The sequence below is a fragment of the Pipistrellus kuhlii genome, unplaced genomic scaffold, assembly GCF_014108245.1.
Source record: "Pipistrellus kuhlii isolate mPipKuh1 unplaced genomic scaffold, mPipKuh1.p scaffold_m20_p_8, whole genome shotgun sequence".
NCBI lineage: Eukaryota > Metazoa > Chordata > Mammalia > Chiroptera > Vespertilionidae > Pipistrellus > Pipistrellus kuhlii.
Window position 1 is genome coordinate 30,040,573 of NW_023425584.1, and position 24,658 is coordinate 30,065,230.

Genomic DNA, 24,658 nt, shown 5'->3' on the forward strand with positions numbered 1-24,658 from the left:
AGACAGGGGACCAGGTTCAGCTTTTGCCTGGTGCTTTAAGGTTAAATGCAAAGGTTCTCTTGGATCCTGTGGACATCATAATCTCTCTTCTGCCTATCCCCAGATCATTTAAAGAGTACTGTTGGGAGAATGAATACAAGCTTCACCAGGTCAGAGTACTTTGTCTATTTGGAAGACCCCCCTCTCTTTCTCTCTCTCTCTCTCTCTCTCTCTCTCTCTCTCTCTCTCTCTCTCTCTCTCTCTCTCTCTCTCTCTCTCTCTCTCTCTCTCTCTCTCTCTCTCTCTCTCTCGGGATCTAGCTTATAATTGGAGCCAAAATATTTTTGTGAATGCAGGGACATTGGAATGTGAAAACATATTACAAACCCCAGAGATTCACAGCCAGACTGACGTTTAATCCTAAAATATCCAAGCCTTTTTTAAGCGCGGATCGTAGCGGTTTCTACCACCGCAGGTTCAGGACGGGTGCGTCCACCTCCTTCCACCCTTCCCTTTAGAAAGTAGCCCAAGGCGGGCAGGGGTGTGTGTGTGTGTGTGTGTGTGTGTGTGTGTGTGTGTGTGATGTCTCTCATTCCCAGGAAAAACTGGAGTCAGAGGAAAGAGCACACTAGTGACAGAAGGCCAAAACGGGCGAGGCTGCGAGGGGTGTTTGGAAGCTAGGCGAGGTCGGGGGCCCTGAGAAAAACCCAAGTCAAAAACTCAAGCCTGGGCCCAGCTATTGTACCGGTCCAGCCAACTAGGAGCAGGGAAAGGTGTGTGCCAGGAGAGTCAGATGCACTGCACAGCCCTCCCCCGGGAGGTACACCCGCCTCCGCCTACGAGTGACCTAATTACAAGGTGCCAACCAGAGGTGGAGGTGGCCTCCACCCAGGCTACAACTCAGCGCTCGTTCCCTCCCACAAAGATGCGGGAATCTCAAGCAATTCCGGCGCAATTCTCGTTTCCGATTTATTTGGTTGCTTAGGCCGGTGAAGAGCCGAGGCGTGGCACCTTTCGGAAAAGATCTCCGGCAGTTGTGAGGCCCCTCCAGCGGGGACTGCGCTACGCCAGGCTCCCGCCCCCTCCGCGTAGGACTTCGGGCCCCAGGATTAGCCCAGGTCCCCGCCGCGATCACAGCACCGGGGCTCGGCCCGCCCTTTCCCCTGAACCCCTCCCTCTGGAGGACCACGCCCTGTGCCCGAGGTGCCTGTTACCGGCGGGCTGTGCTGCGCTTGCGCGTTGGCCCCGGGCTCCCGCCCCTCTTCCGGTCTGGCGGCCGCCCAGGGCCGGCTCCGCAGTTGCGCAGCCCGCGCCGCGGCCCTCCCACCCCTCCGCGTCCCGCCGCCTCCTGACGCCCGGCGTGACGTCACCACGCCGGCGGCCGCCATTACAGAGAGCCGAGCTCGGGGGCTCTAGCTAGTGAGGAAGACAAGCGGCCGGCGGCCGAGCACTGCGGGGAGAGCCAGCGGGCCGGAGCTAGCGCCGAGCAACCGCCAGTCACCACACCGACACCTCGGGACCCGGCGGCGGCGTGTGCGTGTGGCCCGTGTGCGGGCGGCGGCGGCGCGGGGGTAGCGCGGAGCGGCAGCCTGTTGGGGCGGGTGGCATCATGGACGAGAAGGTGTTCACCAAGGAGCTGGACCAGTGGATCGAGCAGCTGAACGAGTGCAAGCAGCTCTCCGAGCCCCAGGTCAAGAGCCTCTGCGAGAAGGTGAGCTCCGGCTCCGGCTGCGGGGGCCGCGGTGGGCTGAGCCCGCCGCGGAAGAGGTAGCCGTGGGGAGGGTGCAACATGGCGGAGGCCGCCGGCCCGGGCCCCCGGCGCTTCCCAGGCCGGGGTCCGGCGCGGCCCGGCGGTGGTTCCCAGGCGACCCGGCGCCCCCTGCCTCTCGCGCCGAGATTGGTTGTCCCTGCCACTGCCGCCTAAAATGGCGCCGTCCGCCGCGCTCCGAGGCTTCGGAGCCTCCCGGCCTTGGCGTCGGACGGTGCTGGGGGAGCGGGGACCCGGGTTGGGGACGGTTTTGAGATGCGGGCCAAAGTCCTGGGGTTCTCCAGCATGGAGAAAGAGCCCGAGACTCTATGTGAGGGGGGGTGGGAGGGGGCAAGAAGCTTTCCACTCGGGCGCTGGACTCAGCCTTCGCTCCAAAGCTGTCCGAGGGCCCCCTCCTCCCCAAAGGCAAGCTTGTATGCCAGACCCCCAAGACCTATCTATCGAAAGGCCCCACTGCTTTACTTCTATCCTAGGTGGATTGCGCTAAGTTTTCCATTCTTTTTTTTTTTTTTGTAAAGTGTGTTTTTTAAGAATTTAAAAACCTCTAACCTAGTTTCTACGAAGGTCATGGTGGTAGATAGATCTAGGGAGGAATAGAAGTAGTTTTTCATAGTTGGAAGAAATGGAGACTCTGGCGAATCATACAATATATGGGGTTTTGGGATTGGAAATCAAACGTCAGTTGCATTTATGATTTATATGCTGACTCAAAATGGGTAGTGTGAAATCTTTCTCTAAGCTTAACGTACTTGGCATTTTGCCATTTATTTATTTATTTATTTATTTTAAGTGAGCAACATAAACCAAGAGCAGCAGATTTTGTATCCTGGCTCTTAGGAAAGTTACTTGTTTGTATTTTTGTGGCTTTAAGTGGTAGTGTCCATAAGAGCTATCGATTGAGCGTTTCCTGTGTTGCGGACCTGTGCTTACAGATGCTGAAAACAGAATCTTGTAGTCCATTTAGTTACCCTTTTTTTTTTTTTTTAAGTGAACTTTGCAGCATTTTATTTTAATACAGAATTGTGAAATATTATGTTATCACTTTGTATTAGTGAAGAAAGTTATTACAGAGCAATTATGCTGACTTGTTTGTGGTTTGATGTGAAAATTAGGTTCATGAGTTTGGCCTATATACCCCTAAAATAGGCTTCTAAAGAAATTATGCTATAAATAATTGCACTTTAAGTGAGTCAAATTCAGATTTATTTATTCCAAGCCCAAACAAAACTCTCCTAGTTAAAGAGGTGGCACATCATCTATTGGAGCTGCATTGTAATGTTAGCTTCTTGATCCTTAATTCCCCCGCATAAAATGAGGATAGTGTTTATTTTAAAGGTTTATAAATAAGCTTTTCAAAATTATTTAATATATATTATCAGGTTTTAATTTGTAGGTACCATAAGTGATTATTTTAATGACTTTGAGTTTAGTACTTTATGTAAAGACTTAGTCAGCAATTGGCTAGATGACTAGTCATTTGTGTAGAAAATGTTGGAAGAGAAGTAATGATGTAATTGGAAAATCATGGAACTGCAAAGTTAGACTTGGACACTAGTGGACAATTGTGACTGACCTTTGGGCAACCACTTCATTTGGTCCATATTCTTTTTTGAAACATCGATTTGTTGTTCCACTTATTTATGGATTCACTGGTTGATTCTCCTATGTACCCTGAACCCACAGTGTATTGGGATTATGTTCTAACCAACTGAGCTACCTAACCAGGACCCATTTTCTCATCTGTAGACATGAAACATTTAATTTGAGATTATACAATTCCATTTTAAATGAGTGCTTTGTGTTTAAATATTGGAAACCTATGAAATATCCAAGATTGCTTCCTTTTGAGAGGAATGGGAAGCAATGCAGAATATGATGTTCATTCTCAAGGAGTCTGAATCTAGTTGGAAATCGGCAGTAAATGGACCACAGAAGTAGAGGGTTTGTGTTGTTGGAGACTACAGATGAAATATTAGGTGCTCGGTGGGGTGTATGAAGCTTGGTGCACCTAGTAAATGTTCGTTGTTTTCCATATTTTTTGTGAAACATAAGATGAGTGAGATTAATCAATTTATGCTTAGATTTCTATTGCTCATCCAGTCTGTCCAGATTTTAATTCTCAGAGCCAAAAAGATGGAAATAATATTTGGAGTTAGGTTTTCAAGAAATGGATGAGCCTTTTGGGGGATATCATCACACAGCCTTCCAGTTGTCTTTAGCTTGTAAATATTTCAACTTTTGGTATTATATTAACCTTCCAGACTAAATTATTTGAAGGCAGTTTTTTAGGTCTCTGGGATGAGTTAGGATACATGGTTTGAAATGATCTTTTGTACAAGTCTTCCTAGAAAAACAAAGATTATCTTTTCACTGTTAATATTTGTATGGCTAATAACCCATCTGGTGAAAGCTACGTATTTTAAAAATCTCGAGGGAAAATTTTTTTTCATTGTTACAATAGTTTTTTTATTTTAAGAAAAGATGCTTGTTGGAAATAGCTAATTAATAATAGTTGGTGATTTCTTTATTAGAAGGCATGATAATTTTAAAACCTTTTATATATCTGAAAATGCCTGATCTGAATGAAATATTTAAAGTTAAGTAGTAAAGATCATCATAAGAGATTATTGTAATTTTTTAAAATGTAGAAGTCATTGTTATGGTATCTCATCAACACTGAACAGTGGTAGGTGTTCAAATGCAGAGAATCCAAGAGTGAACATACTGTGTTTCCCCGAAAATAAGACCTAGTGCATGGAAAGATAAGACATCCCCTGAAATAAGACCTAGCGCGTAGTTTTATGTTATTAACAAGTCAAGCTCCCCCGCCCCTCAGATGTGGTAAAGGTTTTATATCAAAGCCAAGGTATTGTGTGTGTGCAGCATACCTTTTCATTTTTGAAATCATAATTTGTTGAATGTTTAAAAATTTGTGGTGAGTGAGGGCAGTTTTGTGTCAGGCACAATTCTATAGTCAGTAACATGACTACATCTGTGTAACTGGACTGGCATATTTCCATCTACAGATGGGGAAAAAATATTAGTGCCATCTTGGCTTTCACATTGACTACAGTAAACAGTTTATTATATGACTTCAGCAGTGGTTTAATTTAGGTATGATTTTTGGCTTTGTGCTTTCAGTTCTTACCAAACTTGTGGAGAATGTTGTTTGGTAGCCAGATATTTTTCCCCTCCTCAAAGCAGTTCTTTAACTAGGAATGCTGTTTTCCATTGCTGTACAAGCACTATAAATAAAATGTACCGTAGTCATTAGGCCTCCCTTAGTGTTAACCTTTTTTACATGAGTATATAGAAAACAAATCCCTTCTTTCTAATTAGGTGAGCTACAAAATATTTGAGCAAATGTAATTTATGAAATGTAATATGTTTTTTGCTAGTCTGTATATGTGTTTGGTTTACAACATTGTTTGGTTCATTTACATAAAAGTAATATGAACATTGAAAACAGTTGGCAGGGAAGCGTAATACAGAATATTATGTTCATCATACTTTCACATGCATAGTTCTCTTAATTTATGTAACAGTTATTGTCCTCAATTATAAATAGACACTAGAGGCTCAGAAAAGTAGTTATTGACTGCAGGGGCTAAATTGAGATTGCCTAGATTAAGGATTCTAAAACCAATGTTCTAACCTTGCTTCACACACCCCCTTTAGATTCTTAGGTAGTGTTAATAAAAGAGGCAGGTGAATTGAGGCCAGACTGAATTGTAGAATCAACAGCTCTGTAAAATAAAGCATTAGTTTAATTTTGATTGCTTGAAAGTTCCCTATTCCTGTCATTGTGTCAGGGAGTAAATAATAATAATTCTTCAGTTTTGGATGTGGCTAACTGCATTCCCCCCTCAAAAAAGATTAATGAGGTGAAAACTCCAGTTTATTTTCTGTGTATTCTTAGGGTAAATTGTGATCCATAGAGTGAAATATTCTAATAAAGCATAACTGACATTATTGTTCATTACAGCCTGTAAAATGCCTTTCTTTTTCATCCTCATCACTTCCACAGTCAAAGCTGTCTGTGCCTCTGTGCTTCATGGTCTTCCAGGCATAAAGCAGTAACACAGTTTTGAGTTGACTTAATGAGGAAACACTAAGAAGGTGAACAGTGCTATTTAGATACACAAGTTCTGCAACTCTTCCTTTGTTTTTACCAGAGTCAAGAGTTCTGTGTCTACAAAAATTGATAATAGGGCTAAAGTGAAACTCATGCTGTAGAAAGAATGATGAGCACTTCAGGAGTCTTTGGAATAATTGCATCACCACTCTGGTGTTCACCCTTTTTATGACAGCAGGTATTTTCCCTATCTCATAAGTCATGTGGAATATTTAGATTATTTAAGCTCGGAGAACCAGGAGACATTGGATTTGGGTTGAAGAAATGATTGACAGGAGTCTCTTTGTTAAGGTACTTAGGAGAGAGAGGAAAAGTTTTGTGTGGCAGAGGACCACCCCCACCCCCTCTTTTTTTTTTTTTTTTTTTTCTTTTCTTTTTTTTTTTTTTTTTTTAACTCTTTTCTACTTGGTCCAGTCTCTCTTTTCATTTTTTAAAAAATTCTTTATTGTTTAAAGTATTACATATATCTCCTTTTTTCCCCATTGACCTCTCCCTGATCATCCTTCCCCTCCCCCCCAGCACATGCCCTCACCCCCTCCCCATTGTCTGTGTCCATGGGTTATGCTTATAACACTTTTTTTCTTTAAATCATTTCTCATTACCATCCTTGTCTGAAAAAATCCTCAACCTATACTCCTACACAAGTGAAATATGAATTGGACCAGAACTAGGAAGGAGAAAGATTTCCTTTTGTTGTTTTAAATAGCTTTTCTCTCTACATCTGGAGCAGAAGTAGTAGAAGCAGCTGAAGTTGAGGCTTATGGCTTGTCAATAAATGACTAGGGTCTGAAAGAACTACAAAGTAACAACCTGGAGTTAATAGCTTAATTTCACAATACCAAATTTCTATTGCCTAGATATATATTGGTATTGTGGTTTGAAATGGATGAACAAGGCAGTGACAGAGAAATGTGTGTCTAAAGTTTGTACATGACCAGCTGGCCAGGCCCTCTGGCACCACTCCCTGTCCCCACCTCTGCTTAATCATTTAATTACTACTACAGATTGGAATTTTTACATTTATATTGTGGGGGGTGGGGGAGGGTGAAAGAAGCGTGAGAACCTTTGTTCTAGAGTGCCCTGGGAAACAGTTTGTTTATTTATCTAGAGTCATATACAGAAGTGTAGTTGACAAAGATTATGGAGTGTCATTTGATGCTGTTAATGCGACACTGTACATTTGTTTTTGGAATTAATTCAACCAAAAATTTTAAGCCCCTATTACATGTATTACTGACTTTCAGTATTTAACTTTGTTTAAATAGCATTATCATAGGGATTTGGTAGTTTGCTTTTTGTTCTTTTTTTTTTTAATCCTCACAGGAGGATATTTTCCCATTGATTTTTAGAGAGTGGAAGAGAAGGGGTGAGGAAAGGAGAGTGAGAAATATTGATGTTTCTCAATGAGAGAAACACATTTATTGGTTGTCTTCTGCACACACCCAAACTGTTAGATACAATTATACATACCTGCTTAATAGAGGAAGAAAAGGTTTACATATATATAACTTTTCCAGTTAACATCTGCAAACATAAATAACAATGATCTTAGTTTTAAGTTTACTAGGGCCAGAGAATTGACCATTGTCTCTTTACTGCTAGACTTAATGGCTATAAATTGCAGATGAATTTGTGTCCTCTGCTCTCATTCTCCTTGTCCAGAGACATTTTGATGTAAAGTTGCAGTGCAGCATCTCCAGCCAAAGGTAATGTTTTTAGATAAGTACTTGGTTGCTCTGGATTTTACTTATTATTATAACCAATTTAATCACAGAAGAATCCCTACAAAGATTGACTTCAAGGTCGCATACAATAACAGGTGATCACAGTTTTGAAGTCTGAGATCACAAATTAAAAACCACTGGTGTACCATTTATATAAGATGCTGATTGTCTCTTAAACTACATATTGTGAACATATTACAAATAAAGTAGTGCATCCAGGACAATCAGTTGCACAATTCACACAGCCCTGAAAAGCTTCTCAGTGCCAGCTAACAGTTGATCATGAGACACAAGTGAACTGAGATTCTGTCAATTTTTTAAGATTTGGTCAGAATTGGCTAAACCATTGGAACATCTCTGCTTATGTAGGCCCTGTCCTTCCCCTCTTTCCCTTACAGTTTACTGTTTGTATTGTTTTGGTTGCATATGACAGAATGCTTTTGATCATTTTGCAAATCAGGAAAACCAATGATCTAAGACTATGACAGGATCTTAAGTTGATTTGCCCATTTCAGTTTGCTGTTGGGTGGGCCCCTCTAAGGACCTTCATTTTTCCTTCAAGTATCCCAGAAGATGAATCTGAGCATCATCCCATCTCTCTCTCTCTTTTTTTTTAATATATATTTTGTTGATTTTGTACAGAGAGGAAGAGAGAGAGATAGTTAGAAACATCGATGAGAGAGAGTCATCGATCAGCTGCCTCTTGCACCCCCCCCACTGGGGATGTGCCTGCAACCAAGGTACATGCCCTTGACCGGAATCGAACCCAGGACCCCTCAATCCCCAAGCTGACGCTCTATCCACTGAGCCAAACCGGTCCAGCCCCATCTCTTTTTTGTCTTTTTAATTGAACTTATTGTGACATTGATTTGCAAAACCATGCTAAAACTGGAATGTCCAGCCCCGTATATTTAAAAATCACCCACACAAGAAAGTTTCTACACGTCTTCACAAAACCTGAAATTTCCGCAAGATGTCTGATCTTTATAATCCAAGCAGTCATTTTTAAAAATATATATATTTTATTGATTTTTTACAGAAAGGAAGGGAGAGGGACTGATAGAGAGCTAGAAACATCGATGAGAGAGAAACACCGACCAGCTGCCTCCTGCACACCCCCTACCGGGGATGTGCCCGCAACCAAGGTACATGCCTTGACCAGAATCGAACTTGGGACCCTTCAGTCCACTGAGCCAAACCGGTTTCGGCCAAGCAGTCATTCTTGAAGTTAAACTTCCAGGAGGCAGTTTGGTCCTTATAATCCACACAGTTAAGTAGTTGAAACCAGACTTGAAGCTACATATCCCTGGGTAGAAAGAGAAGCTGAGTACTGATTGAGATGGCTCAATAGGTTGTGAGTGAGTCCTGGTCCAGGAAGCTAGTGATGCAGAGGAGTCAAGTAAGATCTGTAGTCCATGCCCCCAAAGTAGAAAATTGAGCTATTGTATTCTTGACTATAACCTGAAACCATAGTATAGGCTATGAGCTATAGGTCATGCATGCAGGAAGAGAAGGTGGAAAGGGATCTGACAGTGAGGAGATGGAAGCTGGACTCCAGATAGATACAGAAGTGCTGCTGCTGGAAATGGTTGGAATTGGGATACTAGAGGGGTGAGTGAAATGGCCACTTGCTCCACTTACTGAACTTACTTTCTGGGCTGGAAATTCCTTTTGGCAGGTATCACTTTTTCTTCCCTCCCCTCCCCTCCCCTCCCCTCCCCTCCCCTCCCCTCCTCCATTTTGTTGCTGTTGGTGCCACTTAGTTCTTTGATTTTAAAACTGTATTCTGGTAGCCCATTGAGGGATTCAACAAGACTATGCCAGAAATGGTCAGATTCAGCCCATCGACTGCCCAAGGCAGATGTTTAAAATAAAGCAGCACCATGCCAATTTGTTAGGACACACAAAGTCAGCCTAAATGGGGAGTGGGTTGGGGGGTAGGATCCAGCTAGGAGGTCTTGCTTCACCCCAGATAGATAGATTCAAGGGCCCTTGGTGGGAGAGTTTGGAGTGGTAGCACTAAGCGAAAGGCTCGCTTACTGCTTCAGAGGCAGCAGCAGCTCTTCCGCATTCCACCACTAACAAAAAGCATATCCTTTTATATTGTACATATGAAACTAAAAAATACTATCTTGCTCTATAATCCCACAATTGAAATTTTTCTGAAAAGAAATCCTTCAAATAACAATAATATGCGCATAAATCTGTTCCGGAGGATGTTATACAGCAGTTTAAAATGATCAGTATAGCCGAAACCGGTTTGGCTCAGTGGTAGAGCGTCGGTCTGTGGACTGAAGGGGTCCCAGGTTCGATTCCAGTCAGAGGCATGTGCGTTGGTTGCGGGCACATCCCCGGTAGAGGTTTCTCTCTCATCAACGTTTCTGGCTCTCTATCTCTCTCCCTTCCTCTCTGTAAAAAATCAATAAAATATATTTAAAAAATCAAAAAATTAAAAAAATTAAATGATCAGTATAATGCTATGGGAAATTGGGTTAGTGAATATGAAATATTAGAGCACAAAAAGAGATGTTGACCAATTGTAGACATGAGGTTTGTGTGTAGGTAAAAACTGGAAGAAATGAGAGTAGTTTTGTTGGTGTGGTAAGATTAAGACATATCGGGTCTAGTAATAATTAATGTCGTTTTTAAACATTCGTTTAAAATCTTGCTTGGCGTTGACTTGTATTGACGTAACCTTCAAACACGTGGTGTATCTACAGAACGTGTGAAGTGCAATTAACAAGTTTTGCTTGAAAAAGTTTGTGTTTGGTTTGGTTTTTGTTGCAAAACTAGGGCTAAGAAGATGGCGGATGAAGAGCATATTCGGCACTGCATGCTTTACGAGTTCCAATTAGGAAGAAAAGCAAGTGAGGCTGCAAAAAACATCTCTAGTGCTCTTGGTCAAGATGCAGTTAGCGCCAGAAAATGCCAGCGTTGGTTTGAGAAATTTCGCGAGGGAAATTTTTCGTTAGATGACAAGAGTGGTCGAGGCCGTGTGTCCAATTTTGATCAAGAAGCTCTTCAAGCTCTTTTGGTGCAAAATCCTCAAATTACCCAACAAGAGCTTGCGACAACTTTAAATTGTTCACAAAAAAACAATTTCCAATCAATTGCGTGCACTTGGCAAAGTCCAAAAGTTTGGAAAATGGGTTCCTCATGAGTTGACTGACAACAACCGTAATCAAAGAGTCACAATTTGCAGTTCGCTCCTCTCTCATCAAAACCGTTTGCCGTTTTTGAGCAAATTGTTACCGGAGATGAAGAATGGGTGCTGTATGTTCATTTGAAAAGGCGGCCTCAATGGTTGGACAAAAATGAGGCTCCGCAGCCCATGCCAAAACCTGACTTGCATGCGAAAAAAGTGATGTTGTGTGTTTGGTGGAATTTTAAAGGAATTCTTCATTATGAACTTTTACCATCTAACCAAACCAGTACAAGTGCAGTGTATAGTGCCCAATTGGAAAGGTTAGCCCAAGCTTTAAGAGAAAAAGAACCCGCGCTGATTAATCAGAAGGGCGTAATTCTTCACCACAATAACGCACGACCACGACCGCATACTGCAAGAATCACTGCTGAAAAACTGCGCCAGTTGGAATGGGAAGTTCTCCCTCAACCTGCATATTCTCCTGATATTGCCCCTTCCGATTACCATTTGTTTCGTTCTTTGCAAAACTTTCTTCTAGGAAAAAAATTTATTAATGAAGAATGCCTCAAAAATGCATTGACCGAATTTTTTGCATCAAAATCACAAGAATTTTACAACAGAGGGATTAAAATGCTTCCTGAGCGTTGGGCACAAGTAGTAGAAAACAACGGCAACTATATTGTTGATTAAATTTTGTTGTATTGTTTAAATAAATTCGATTTAAAAAGTATTAGAAAACGACATTAATTATTACTAGACCTAATATTCTTTAAAGTTTTTCCACTGAAATTAATAATCTCAACATTTTAATGCTTTTTGGTCTTTTTATTAAAAAATTTTCCTTAATTGTAATCATATTGTATTTTTAAATGTTTGTTTGATTATAAGTGGTTGATGAATCTTGGTTCATGTTTTTTTCTCTTTTACTTCCTTGAAAAATCTTGGCTTGGATGATCTGTGAGGTCTAATTTAAGACTGCTTTGCTTGTAATTTCATGTTATGGTGGCTAGGAATGACCTATTTCTAAGAATGTCAAATAGATCTATATAAGTCATTCACCTTACACTTTATTGTTTTATAGCAGGTTGAAATACAGTCTGATTTCTGAATCTGAACTTGGAATCCTGAGAGGATGTTGAAAATTAATTAATACCCCTAAAGGTTCCTTTCCTTCAAGTTATTTTCCAAATTGTTTATTAGTATGGTATAAAATTTTACCTTCACACTGTTACTTGTGATGGTCTCTTCTTATTAATAAAACAGCCTATTCTCATTTTAACTGTTCCAGGAAGTTTTTTAAAAATATATTTTTACTGATTTTTAGAGAAAGGGAAAGGGAGAGAGAAATAGAAACATTCAATGATGATAGATGATCATTGATTGGCTGCCTCCTATTGGGGATGGAGCCCACAACCTGGGCATGTGCCCTGATCAGGAATCACCCGAGATCTAGTTTGACACCTAACCACTGAGCCACACTGGCCAAGCTAAGAAATTTTACATCAAACCTTTTTTCCTTGAATTCATTCATTTCATTATTTACCATTTGACTGAATTTCAGTAGGGTTCCAATTTTTTAAAAAAATGAATATGGTGCTAATTACACTTTTTTTTTTTATTTGATCTTTTTTCCCCCCAAATGTTAAGTACCTGAGGCATTTGAAGGTCTGGGGGAAAAAATGTTTTAGGGATTTAGGAGAAGCAAAAAAGTTTGGGAGTGTGTGTGTGTTGCTTTTTTGTTTCCATGCATAATTCAGGGACATAGGCTTTAAATTATAGCAGTCAGAATACTAGAGGATGAGTCCTGCCAGCATAGCTAAGTGGTTGAGTGTCAACCTATGAAACAAGAGTTCATGGTTCAATTCCCGGTCAGGGCACATGCCGGGGTTAAAGGCTCGATCTCCATTTAGGGGTGTGCATGAGGCAACTGATGAATGATTCTTTCTCATCTGTGTTTCTCTCTCCCTCTCCCTTCCTCTCTGAAATCAATAAAAATATATTTTAAAAAAGAAGAAAAAAGTGCAAACTACTAGATATACTAATAAGTCCATTTCATACAGGAAGTGTGCCTTCATATGTATACAAGGGAGCAAATACTAGGACATAAATGCAGGTGCCCCGACCCCCCAGAGTGTTATCTTCTATCTATCTATATACTATATATACAAAAGGCAAATATGCAATGTCCCCTCGGGAGTTCAACCTGAAGTTAGATCGCTTGCTATCACATGCACTGACCACCATGCAGCTGGAAGGCCCTGATCAGCCCTGATCGCTGGCCAGGCCTAAGGATCCTACCTGTGCACAAATTTCATGCATGGGGCCTCTAGTTCCTCAGTTAATATTCCATGTTCGATGTGAGAAATTAACCAGGCCTATGCATTCTGAACTCCAAGATATATTGGTGAGGAGGAAAGCAGACTGCTAAACAATATTGGTTCAAGTTTAAATATGCAATTATATTTCTTTAGACACATAATATGACTTAAAATGTCTGACAAAGTTTTGAAAGGATATATATCAGAATGCTATTGGTGGTTACGCTGTCCAAGTGGGGGAATGGGGTTATAGAGAATAGTTAATAACTTTTGAAAATTTCTTTGAAATAAGACCTATCATTTCATTCATAGCTATTTTCATTAGTATGTACACATGGTATTAATGCCAAACAGTAATAGGATATGTCTAGTGAACTGCTTTTTAATAATAAACCAAGGAAGGTTGGAATTACACTAGAGATGTAGATTATATGTATTTCTTTAGAAATATCTCTTTTTGAGGACAGTGAATATTTTTCTACATTTAAAAATGTTAAAGCGAATTAATTTTGGGTGTCAGTGGTTGTGAATGTACTGAATTAGGCTCCAAGATATTTAGAGACTTGAACATTTTCTTAAACTTGCCTGCACGTGAGAGCACCAGTGTGAGGTGGGGAGGGGAGACGTAAAAAATTCTGGATGCTTGCCTGAGGTGCCTTCTACATCTCGGGCATTGTTCTAGCGAGCTTCTCAATACACAGTTGTAACCAAAATGAATCTGGGGAACATTGTAAAAATTGTCAGTTTGTTGCATGGTACATTGATTAGAGACAGGAAAATGGAACAGGGAGGCCAGCATAGTAATCCAGGTGAGATGATGGTGGCTTGGGCCAGGATAGTAGCAAAAAAGATAGAAGCAGATAGATTTGAGATGTTTCCGGAGGAGCCTGGACAAGATTTGCCTGTGAATTGGTCCTGAAAAACTATTGGCCTTTAAGCTCTACTCTGTTTCAGATACCCACAATATCACATTGTGTAGCCCCTACCTCTGAAATACTACTATATTCACTCATCAACTTTGCTGCCAGTGGATCTTTGTTCCAATACCACTTTGACTAGACTTGTTTTTCAGTCTATATCCATGCTTCATTTTCCCCCTACATCTCCCCCTACTCTTGGAGTGACCAAACTGTCATGGTTTGCATGGGCACAGCATAGGCATTTCCCGGGGGGCAGGATTTTCAGTGTTAAAACCAGGGTAGGTGGTCACCCTACCTCCACCCCAGTCCACCCTCTTCTTTACTCTTGTGTGTTATGCTTCATCCATGTTAATTTTACCTTCCTTTAACTCCTAAGACATTTCTACAAGTAATTGCATCTGCCTGTGTAGGACCCTCTCCCATTTTCTACTATCATCCCCTCTGTGGAACTAAATCACTCATTTTTTGGACCTCAGGTTCAGTCAGTTTTTCCAGTTGACCCAGGGATTGTGATCCTGGAACACTGCTGCTTACTCTAGCATGTCTTAGCACTTGGCCCTTCACAGATCACTTTTTTTTTTTTTTAAGTTGTTCTTTTTAAAAATATATATATTTTATTGATTTTTTTACAGAGAGGAAGAGAGGGATAGAGAGCTAGTAATATCAATGAGAGAGAAACATCACCCAGCTGCCTCCTACACACACACACCCCCGGGGGGCATACCCTCAACCAATGTACATGTTCTTGACTGGAATCGAACCCGGGATCCTTCAATCTGCAGATCGATGCTCAATCCACTGAGCCAAACCGGTTTCGGCACACAGATCACTTTTTAAAAGTGATTTTAAAAATATTTTTATTGACTTCGGAGAAGGGAGAGGAAGAGTTAGATAAAAAACATCAATGATGAGAGAGAATCATTGATCAGCTGCCTCCTGCATGCCTCCTGCTGGGGATGGAGCCCTCAACCTGTGCATGTGACCTTGAGTAGAATTGAACCCTGGACCTTTTGGTCCACAGGCTGATGCTCCACTTAGCCAGGGCTGTAATGATTTTATTGTTTATCTCTTTTTCCTCTACTGTTTACTTTTTGAGCTTTCTTGTTAGTTGTGATATCTTATTTAAAGTGGCATCCACCAGTTACTCTCTCCCTTTCATTGCATTTATCAGTAATTACTCTGTGACTTAGATACTTGTGGGCCTGCACCCCCTACACCACCATGGGAATGACCTACCTTGTTCAGTATACCTTCAGTAGATAGCGCAGAGCCTGCCTCACACATCACTCAAATAAATGTAACAAATGAATGTTATCTTCCAGTTTCTGTCATACAGTAATGGTCAATAAAGGTGTTGAATGAATAAAATGGTATTGAGAGATAGATTATTTTACCCTTAAAAGTAATGTTTGAATTTGTGACTATGTGGAGGAATGCTATTAGCTTTCTACAATAAAAGCAGTATAAAACCCATGTATATTGAATAGATACCAACTGTAAAATAAGAAGCTTGTATTTGAGTATACTATGAACTGTAAAAAGCATATTAACATACAGATAAAATTTTAATGTCTTTTCAACAATTAAAGTCAAGCAGGACTAAGAAACCTCTCCTCATAGCTTGGATTCCTGGAATGCCAGCATTATTGTTAGAACTCTAAAGCTAAGGAATTAGATGAAGGTCTTGCTCCATTTTCATTGATCTTTATATAGCTACTAATAATATAGTCTCTTTAGTGTTTACTTTGATGACAACTAATAGGCCTAAAAACTGTTGATACTAATGAGAGAAATAGGGCTGTGCATCTTGATACACATTTGTTTTTGGGTTCAGGGGAGAGAGAACCAATGGAATAAAATCTTGCCCTCTAATAATGGGATCATAATTGCCTGCAATTTCATTTTCTACTGAGATTGCCCCTTATATAAGAATATTTCCAAAAATCGGGATTTTTTTTAAACTCCACAGGACGTGGGACAAATTGTTAAAATTGAAACTGACCCGCCAAAAGCGGGACGTCTGGTCACCTTAACCTTATACTACATTAAGTATGAAGAAACATATCTTTGTTAATGTTGTTTAATGTCAAGTGTATTGGTTTATTTTTTTTTTCTCTCTATCTGTAGGCTAAAGAAATTCTGACAAAAGAATCCAATGTGCAAGAGGTTCGATGTCCAGTCACCGTCTGTGGAGATGTGCATGGGCAATTTCATGATCTCATGGAACTGTTTAGAATTGGTGGCAAGTCACCAGATACAAATTACTTGTTTATGGGAGATTATGTTGACAGAGGATACTACTCAGTTGAAACAGTTACTCTGCTTGTAGCTCTTAAGGTAACTTCAATTTTATGTTCAGATATTTTAAACTGTGTAATACAGTCCTTTTGAATGTTCTTTTTTCCCAGAGATTTGTGATTTTCTCTGAATATTAAGTTTTATAATAAAACTTTAAGATTGATCTATCTTCTTTTTGAGTAAGGGGATGGTATAGAATAAAAACAAAAAGGGTTTTGTGTGTGTGTTTGTAGGGAGTTTTTTGTTTGTTTGTTTTTTTGTTAATCCTAACTCAAGGGTATTTTTTTTTTATTGATTTTTTTTAGTGAGTGGGAGGGAGAGAGTGAGAGAAACATAGATGTGAGAGAGAGACATCAATTGGTTGCCTTTCCATACACGCCTCACCTGGGGCTGGGAATTGAACTTGCAGTACAGGTAACATGCCCTTGGCCAGAAATCAAACCTGAGTCTTTGTGGTATTTGGGCTGATGTTCTAACCACTTAGCAACACCAGCTAGGGCAAAAAAAAGCTTATTCCTTAAGGAAGAAAATAACCTTTGATTATTTGAAAAAACATTAGTGGGCTGGTCAGATAGATTTTTAGATCAATAAATTGGGATATGGAGGGAATATAATTACTTTTCTAGACACTTTTGAAGTATTTTAAAGGAACAAAATATCAGTTGTTGGAATGTTACCTTTAAGAATTCATGTTTGGCCGAAACCGGTTTGGCTCAGTGGTAGAGCGTCGGTCTGCGGACTGAAAGGTCCCGGGTTCGATTCCAGTCAAGGACATGTACCTTGGTTTTGGGCACATCCCAGTAGGAGGTGTGCAAGAGGCAGCTGGTCGATGTTTCTCTATCATTGACGTTTCTAGCTCTCTCTCTCTCCCTTCCTCTCTGTAAAAAATCAATAAAATATATTATTTTTTTAAAAAAAGAATTCATGTTTGAAGCTGTTAAGGGTTGAATTGTGCCACTACTACCACCAAATTTTATGTGTTTAAGACCTAACGCCCATTACCTCAGAATGTGACTGTTTGGAGATAGGGTCTTCAAAGATGTAAGTAAAATGAGATCAGATGAGCCCTAGCTGGTTTGGCTGACTGGATAGAGCGTTGGCCTGGGGACTCAAGGGTTCCAGGTTTGATCCCGGTCAAAGGCATGTACCTTGGTCGCGGGCACATCCCCAGTGGGGGCTGTGCAAGAGGTAGCTGATCGATGACTCTCTCTCATTGATGTTTCTAACTGTCTATCTCCCTTCCTCTCTGTACAAAATCAATAAAATATATTAAATAAATAAATAAAAAATAAGGCTGATAATACCAAGTGTTGGTGAATTGATAATACCAAGTGTTAGTGAATTTGTGGAGAGATTGAATTTTTATGCGTTGCTGGTGGGAATATAAAATGTTCTGCACTTTGAAAAAGTTTGGCAGTTTCTCAAAAAGTTAAACATATCCCTACCATATGACCCCTCAGTTATACTCAGTTAGGAATCTACCCAGAAGAAATGAAATGTTCATATAAAAACTTACATGGCCCTAGCTGGTTTGGCTCTTTCGATAAGAGTGTTGGCCTGTGGACTGAAGGGTCCCAGGTTTGATTCCAATTGAGGGCAGATGCCCCAGTTGCAGGCTCGATCCCCAGTGTGGGGATGTGCAGGAGGCAGCCAATCAATGATTTTCTCTCAACATTGATGTTGCTATCTATCTCTTATCCTCCCTTCCCTTCTGAAATCAATTTAAAAATATTTCAAAAATTAAAAACTTACATGCATTAACTTGGGGTGGTAAACACACTGTACAATATATAGATCATGTATTTTATTAACCAATGTTACCCCAATAAATTCAAGTTTAACCATGTACATTCAAATGATTATAGTAACATTATTCATTGTAGCACCAAACTGCAAATAATCCAAGTATTCATTCAACTGGTGAAGAAACAAAAGGTGATATGGCCATACAATGGAATACTGTGCAGCAATTAAGAAAGACAAACCACTGATCCATATACAGTTGAGCATCAAAAATATTCTGCCTAAGTGAAAGAAACAAGGCACAAATTACTGCATGTTGTATGATTAATTTATATGAGATTACTTAGAAAGTAAATCAGTGGGAGTGACTGCAAATAGGCATAAGGAATCTTTTGGGGATAATGGAATAATTATAAAGCTGGATTGTGATGGTTGTTGCATAGCTATAGACTTACCAAAAATTATTTAACAAATAATTCATGAACAGAATGTTATAGCTGGTAATTCCCTTGGTGTAAAATTGGTGGTAGCAGGAGTTTGATTTAGTTCAGATGGGGTTGACAGATACCTCATGGACAAATGCATGTAGATAGATCTGTGTGAGTAAGGATTTGGAATGTTTTTTGTCTTTTTGTTTTTGCCCCCAATAAAATTGGAACTCTGGATTTCCCTGTGGAAGGTTTGCTGAATTGTTTTTTGGTTTTTGAAGGAGCCAGCATTTCATGTTGTTGTTCATTTTGTTGTTCCAGGTTCGTTACCGTGAACGCATCACTATTCTTCGAGGAAATCATGAGAGCAGACAGATCACACAAGTATATGGTTTCTATGATGAGTGTTTAAGGAAATATGGAAATGCAAATGTTTGGAAATATTTTACAGATCTTTTTGACTATCTTCCTCTCACTGCTTTGGTGGATGGGCAGGTATGTAGATCTTCTTAAAACTTACATTGCTGTTTGTTTAAGTACCAATAATTTCTTTTTCCACTCACATCCCTTTGGGGCCTCTTTGAAGTGCCTCTGTGTCCAGCCCTGAACTATATGTTGGGACTACATTCATCCTCTCAAATTGTTTCTGGACACATCTGGGAGATGTAATTAAGGAAACTGTGATAAAATTCTGTGCAAAAGAAAATGATAGTCAGTGGTGAGAGTGAAATCAGAGAAACATTTTCTTGGAGGAGCAGATCAAAGTGGAGTCTGCATAAAGTAGCGATGGTTTATTGGGAAGAAGAGCAGTGTATTCAATAGTTTAGAGTGGGTTGGGAGAAAGATGGCTTAGAGTGAGGTGCAGAGACAAGCCTGGTTGTGGAAGAACACAGAAATACAAGTGTGGTCAAATAATGTGGGCTACTGTCTGCACCTTAGTCCAGAATGTTTCAACTTTTTTTTTAGGTGAGGTTAACATTATAAACCACTCTTTTCAGATCTTCTGTCTACATGGTGGCCTCTCGCCATCTATAGATACACTGGATCACATCAGAGCACTTGATCGCCTACAAGAAGTTCCCCATGAGGTAATGACTTTTATTTGGGAAACAAAATCTTTTTAACAAACTTCTTGGAAGAAAAATTTAATTGTAACTTAGTTCATTATATGTATTCTTTTGTTTAATTCTCAAAAATAACCCACGTAGTGTGAACATTCTTGTTCCACCCATTCTTCAGAAGAAGCTAATATAAGGAATCTGCCAAGCTACCATACTTGTGAAACTGGGCTTAGGACATAAGGTTTAGTTTTCTTCAGAGTCGCTGTCTTAATTACTAGACTCTAGTGCCTAACATTGACATTTGTATATCATAGGCAAATTATTAGTTAGGGTTTGTTGCTATTGGGACTCATTGATTGAGTCCCAATTTCTCTTAAAGACATCTGGAAATAGTTTATTTATTTGACATAGATATTTGACTTTTAACTGTAAAACCTTTTACTGTTTTCAGCAAACACTACTTTTTAAAGGAATAAACCAAAATATTTTAAGTAGTCTTTGGATGGTAAGATTACAGTGATTTGAAAGAAGAAAAAGGGAAAATAGGCTCAATTTTTAGCATAGAACATTGATTTTTAGCATACAAATAAAATTAGGTCCTGTTTAGATTGATTGTAATACAATTCTGTGATTATCAATAAAATCTGCTTTTGATAGTTATTCAAATCATCTATTAACCATTTTTACAAGTCTGTTTAACTTAACTTGCTTTTTTAGGGTCCAATGTGTGACTTGCTGTGGTCAGATCCCGATGACCGTGGTGGTTGGGGTATATCTCCTCGAGGAGCTGGGTACACCTTTGGGCAAGATATTTCTGAGACATTTAATCATGCCAATGGCCTCACGTTGGTGTCTAGAGCTCACCAGCTGGTGATGGAGGTAAGTTCTGTTTTTAGAAACCTGTTTTGCTTTCTATGTAAACTTAATGAAGGAAGATATTAGGGAGTTTTAAAGAATGATATTAATGGGAACATAGCCTGAGCCTTTTCAGTAGGTACACACTAAAAGTAAAATCTCAAGCTTTGGTCACCATGAAATTCATAGTTTTCAGAGATTCTTTTTTTTATTAAGTTTATTTGAGTCAGTGTTGATTAGTAACATCATCTAAGTTTCAAGTGTACAATTACAATACTATGTGCTCACCACCAAAGTCTAATCTCCCTCTGTCACCATAAATTTGACAGGGATTCTTTTTTAATGTGTTTTTATTGACCTCAGTGAGGAAGAGAGATACAGACACATCAGTGAGTGAACCCAGGTTGGCTTGGCTCAGTGGTTGAGCATAGACCTATGAACCAGATCATGATTTGATTCTCCATCAGGGCACATGCCTGGGTTGTGGGCTTGATCCCCAGTAGAAGGCTTGCAGGAGATAGCTGATCAATGATTCTCTCTCATCATTGATGTTTTTATCTCTCCCTCTCCTTCCCTCTCTGAAATTAATAAAAGTACATTTTTTTAAAAAAAAGAAACATCAGTGAGCATCATCGGTCCAGCTGTCTCCTGTCTGTCCCTTACTGGGTATTGAGCCTGCAACTGAGGCATGTGCCCTAACCAGGAATTGAACTATGATCTCTTGATTCATGTCGATGCTCATTCTCTGAGCCACACCAACCAGATGACCAGATAGTTCTTGGGATTTTAAGAGTGGGACAATAAGATTCAGGGGGCAGGTAAAGGAGAAATGTAATATTTTATTATCTCAATTTTGTCATTTCATATATTTCATGTGTATGTGTGGAAGAAGAGTTTGGGAAGAAATAAACCAAAATATTTTAAGTAGTCTTTTGGGTGGTAAGGTTATAGTGATTTGAAAGAAGAAAAAGGAAAAATGGGCTCTTAGCATAGAACATTGATTTTTAGCATACAAATAAAATTAGGGTCCTATTTAGATTAATTCTAATAAAATTCTGTGGTTATCAATAAAGTCTGACTTTGCTAAAGATAGAGAAAGAAATTAGTGAACAGTACTTTAAAAGTAACTCATTCGTTTGAATATACTGAGGGAATAAAGCCAGGAATGCTAGAAGCATCTATTCTTTTTACCTGGGCAATGACCAACTTGGGACCTTCACTTACGACTAATGAGAGAGTTACTGTGGTCTCCTAGGAGCATTCATCTACCTTTACAAGGAATGGCCATATACTCATTCTTCAGTCATGTTTAGAACCACTGCAGTAAGAGAGGCTGATGAGACAGATGCTGCTATTTACAGAAGGCTAGATATTTAAGAAGATATATTGGTTATTGGTTAGAATTTAAAAAGTTGTGTACATCATCAAAAATTATTGTTGTCTAAGAAACAGTGTTGCTATTTTTCAAGCCTTTTTGAGAGAAGAGTTTTTTTCTTTATAAAAAAAATATATTTTATTGATTTTTTACAGAGAGGAAGGGAGAGGGATAGAGAGCTAGAAACATCGATGAGAGAGAAGCATTGACCAACTGCCTCCTGCACACCCCCTATCGAGGGTGTATCCACAATGAATGTACATGCCCTTGACTGGAATCAAACCTGGGACCTTTGAATCTTATCCATTGAACCAAACCGGTTTCGGCAAGAATTTTTTTTTTTTTTCCTTGAGTGGAGTCACAGTTATATAAATAAGGGAGTAAAATGTATTTTTATATCCTTTTTTTCTTGTAGGGATATAACTGGTGCCATGACAGGAATGTAGTAACGATTTTCAGTGCTCCAAACTATTGTTATCGCTGTGGTAACCAAGCTGCAATCATGGAACTTGATGATACTCTAAAATATTCTTTGTAAGTATCTACACCTGAGTAGTTGATTGCTATTATTTGAATATGTAGTTTTAATGGGAGTTTTAAGAAAAGCTTATGCTAAATACATTCCAATTTGATTTTTAAGTTTCCTTTGAAACACATCTATGGTATTATGACATACATCAACAGAAACTTGTGATATATTGACCCTAATATAAATTAGAACTTTAAACCTATATTTTACACATTTAGTAGAGCCCATCTTACAAATGATTATATATAAGGAAGCCTAGTATATAAAAGCATATCCTCTCTGGCTGACGTTATGTTGTCTTTTTGAGGAGGCATTCAGCTAGAAGACCCTTATTAAAAGCATGATCGAACTATAGTTTTGTTACATTAAGGGAAGCTGAAATTTGATAGGAAAAATAGCATGAAATTTGAAAGAATGATGTTCTTGATTTTGATTGTCAGTACAATGGTGTCTTCGAGTATAAACAACAAATATGTCTTGTTTTCAGCTTGCAGTTTGACCCAGCACCTCGCAGGGGCGAGCCACATGTTACTCGTCGTACCCCAGACTACTTCCTGTAATGAAATTTTAAACTTGTACAGTATTGCCATGAACCATATGTTGACCTAATGGAAATTGGAAGAGCAACAGTAACTCCAAAGTGTCAGAGAATAGTTAACATTCAAAAAACTTGTTTTCACATGGACCAAAAGATGTGCCATATAAAAATACAAAGCCTCTGTCATCAACAGCCGTGACCACTTTAGAATGAACCAGTTCATTGCATGCTGAAGCGACATTGTTGGTCAAGAAACCAGTTTCTGGCATAATGTTATTTGTAGTTACTTTTGCTTTCTAAGAGAGACTGCAGATAATAAGATGTAAACATTAACACCTCGTGAATACAATTTAACTTCCATTTAGCTATAGCTTTACTCAGCATGACTGTAGATAAGGATAGCAACAAACAATCATTGGAGCTTAATGAACATTTTTAAACATAAGTACCAAGGCCTCCCCTCTACTTGTGAGTTTTGAAATCGTTCTGTTTATTTTCAGGGATACCGTTTAATTTAATTGTACGATTTGTCTGCACTCAGTTTATCTCCCTTCTCAAATCTCAGCCTCATGTTGTTCTTTGTTATTGTCAGAACCTGGTGAGTTGCTTTGAACAGAACTGTTTTCCCCCTCCTGTAAGACAATGTTAACTGCACAAGAGCACTGCAGTGTTTTTCATAATAAACTTGTGAACTAAGAACTGAGAAAGTCAAATTTTAATTGTATCAATGGGCAAGACTGGTGCTGTTTATTTAAAAGATACATCAGTTGATAAATTTTAGAATTTGTAGGATGTTAGGTAAAGAAAAATAAAAATGAAGTCCATTACATAATCTCTGGTAACTCCTTAACATTCTTCAGATGAATTTCATGATTTATAGTTCAGATAGTACAATTTATCTGATTGCCAGTGTATTCTTTGTGGGTTCTTCCTGCATATTAACTTGTTTGCAAGAAAGGAAATCTGTGTGCTACTTCAGTGAGGTCGGACTGTAAAACCATGTAACTTGAAATTTAAGTTTTTTGGGTTTTTTAATAAAAGATCATGTTTTCAGGTAGAGCCACAAAGTAAATAATGTGTCTACTTATCATTCAGTGCAGTTTCTGGTTATAAATATATTGTTATATATGGACTCTTTAAAATGATTGACAGATTGGTAAGTTCTTAAATATTTGTACATGTCATATGATCTAAAGTTAAATTTGTCTCATGAGAAAGCAGTTAACAAATTATCCTATTATTAATCTCTTTAAGTGAAACTAGTTAAACCAAATAGAAAATTATTGCTGGATCATTGTTTAGGTAAATATGCAGGATAAAAATTGCATTTGAAATGAAGGGCAGTGACCACTTAATGAATAGTTTCCCCTCCCCCCTTGTATCCTTTGAGTAGGGTCTGGAAATTAAAACAATTCTATAGAAATTAATATTTGATCATCTTAAGCTATCTGAGTAAGCTTTAGGACAAGTAATATTATTCATGTTAGTGTAGTATTAAAAGGGTTTTTGGCTTTGTAATGTGTTGAATTTGGAACTGACGAAGTTTTTCCAGTTCTTTTTTATTAGTGACTTTTGGAAAATACACATACATACTATGGATTTTCTTAAATGGTCCACTTTTTATCTCTTTTGAGATGGCTTACAGAGTTCATTGTACAAAGCAAAAAGCCCTTAGTTTTTCTATGTTTCCATTTCACTTTATTATTTAATGCTTTCACAAGAAATACATCTATCTCTCTTTTTTGCTTTCTCACTTTATGCCCTTTCTCTCTGACTAAATAATGAGTGCCGTAGTATTAATCCAATGGCCCTGTGATCTAGATACCAAGCAGCTGTTTTAGA

The 24,658-nt window shown here is 39.1% G+C and overlaps 2 protein-coding genes across 2 annotated transcripts in view; both read left to right on the forward strand.

Moving 5' to 3' along the window:
* Positions 1–1,335: 1,335 nt before the first annotated feature.
* Positions 1,336–23,515, forward strand: PPP2CA (protein phosphatase 2 catalytic subunit alpha). The gene is made up of 7 exons (XM_036425388.2): positions 1,336–1,690; positions 16,117–16,326; positions 18,780–18,953; positions 19,457–19,546; positions 20,237–20,398; positions 22,165–22,283; positions 22,766–23,515. The coding sequence occupies exons 1-7, from the start codon at positions 1,589–1,591 to the stop codon at positions 22,836–22,838; spliced, it is 930 nt and encodes a 309-aa protein (XP_036281281.1). The 5' UTR covers positions 1,336–1,588; the 3' UTR covers positions 22,839–23,515.
* The window catches only part of SKP1 (S-phase kinase associated protein 1), a 34,117-nt gene continuing 31,237 nt past the window's right edge, over positions 21,779–24,658 (forward strand). Inside the window, exon 1 of the mRNA XM_045576574.1 lies at positions 21,779–21,790. The gene's annotated coding sequence lies outside the window, so the exon portion shown is untranslated. The remainder of the gene's footprint in view (positions 21,791–24,658) is intronic.

Excerpts from the sequence above, each read along its gene's own strand:
- PPP2CA (XM_036425388.2), top strand. The coding sequence starts at position 1,589 with ATGGACGAGAAGGTGTTCACCAAGGAGCTGGACCAGTGGATCGAGCAG. Across the intron at positions 16,327-18,779 it reads CTCTGCTTGTAGCTCTTAAG|GTTCGTTACCGTGAACGCAT; the intron begins GTAACTTCAATT and ends TTGTTGTTCCAG. Across the intron at positions 22,284-22,765 it reads GATACTCTAAAATATTCTTT|CTTGCAGTTTGACCCAGCAC; the intron begins GTAAGTATCTAC and ends TCTTGTTTTCAG.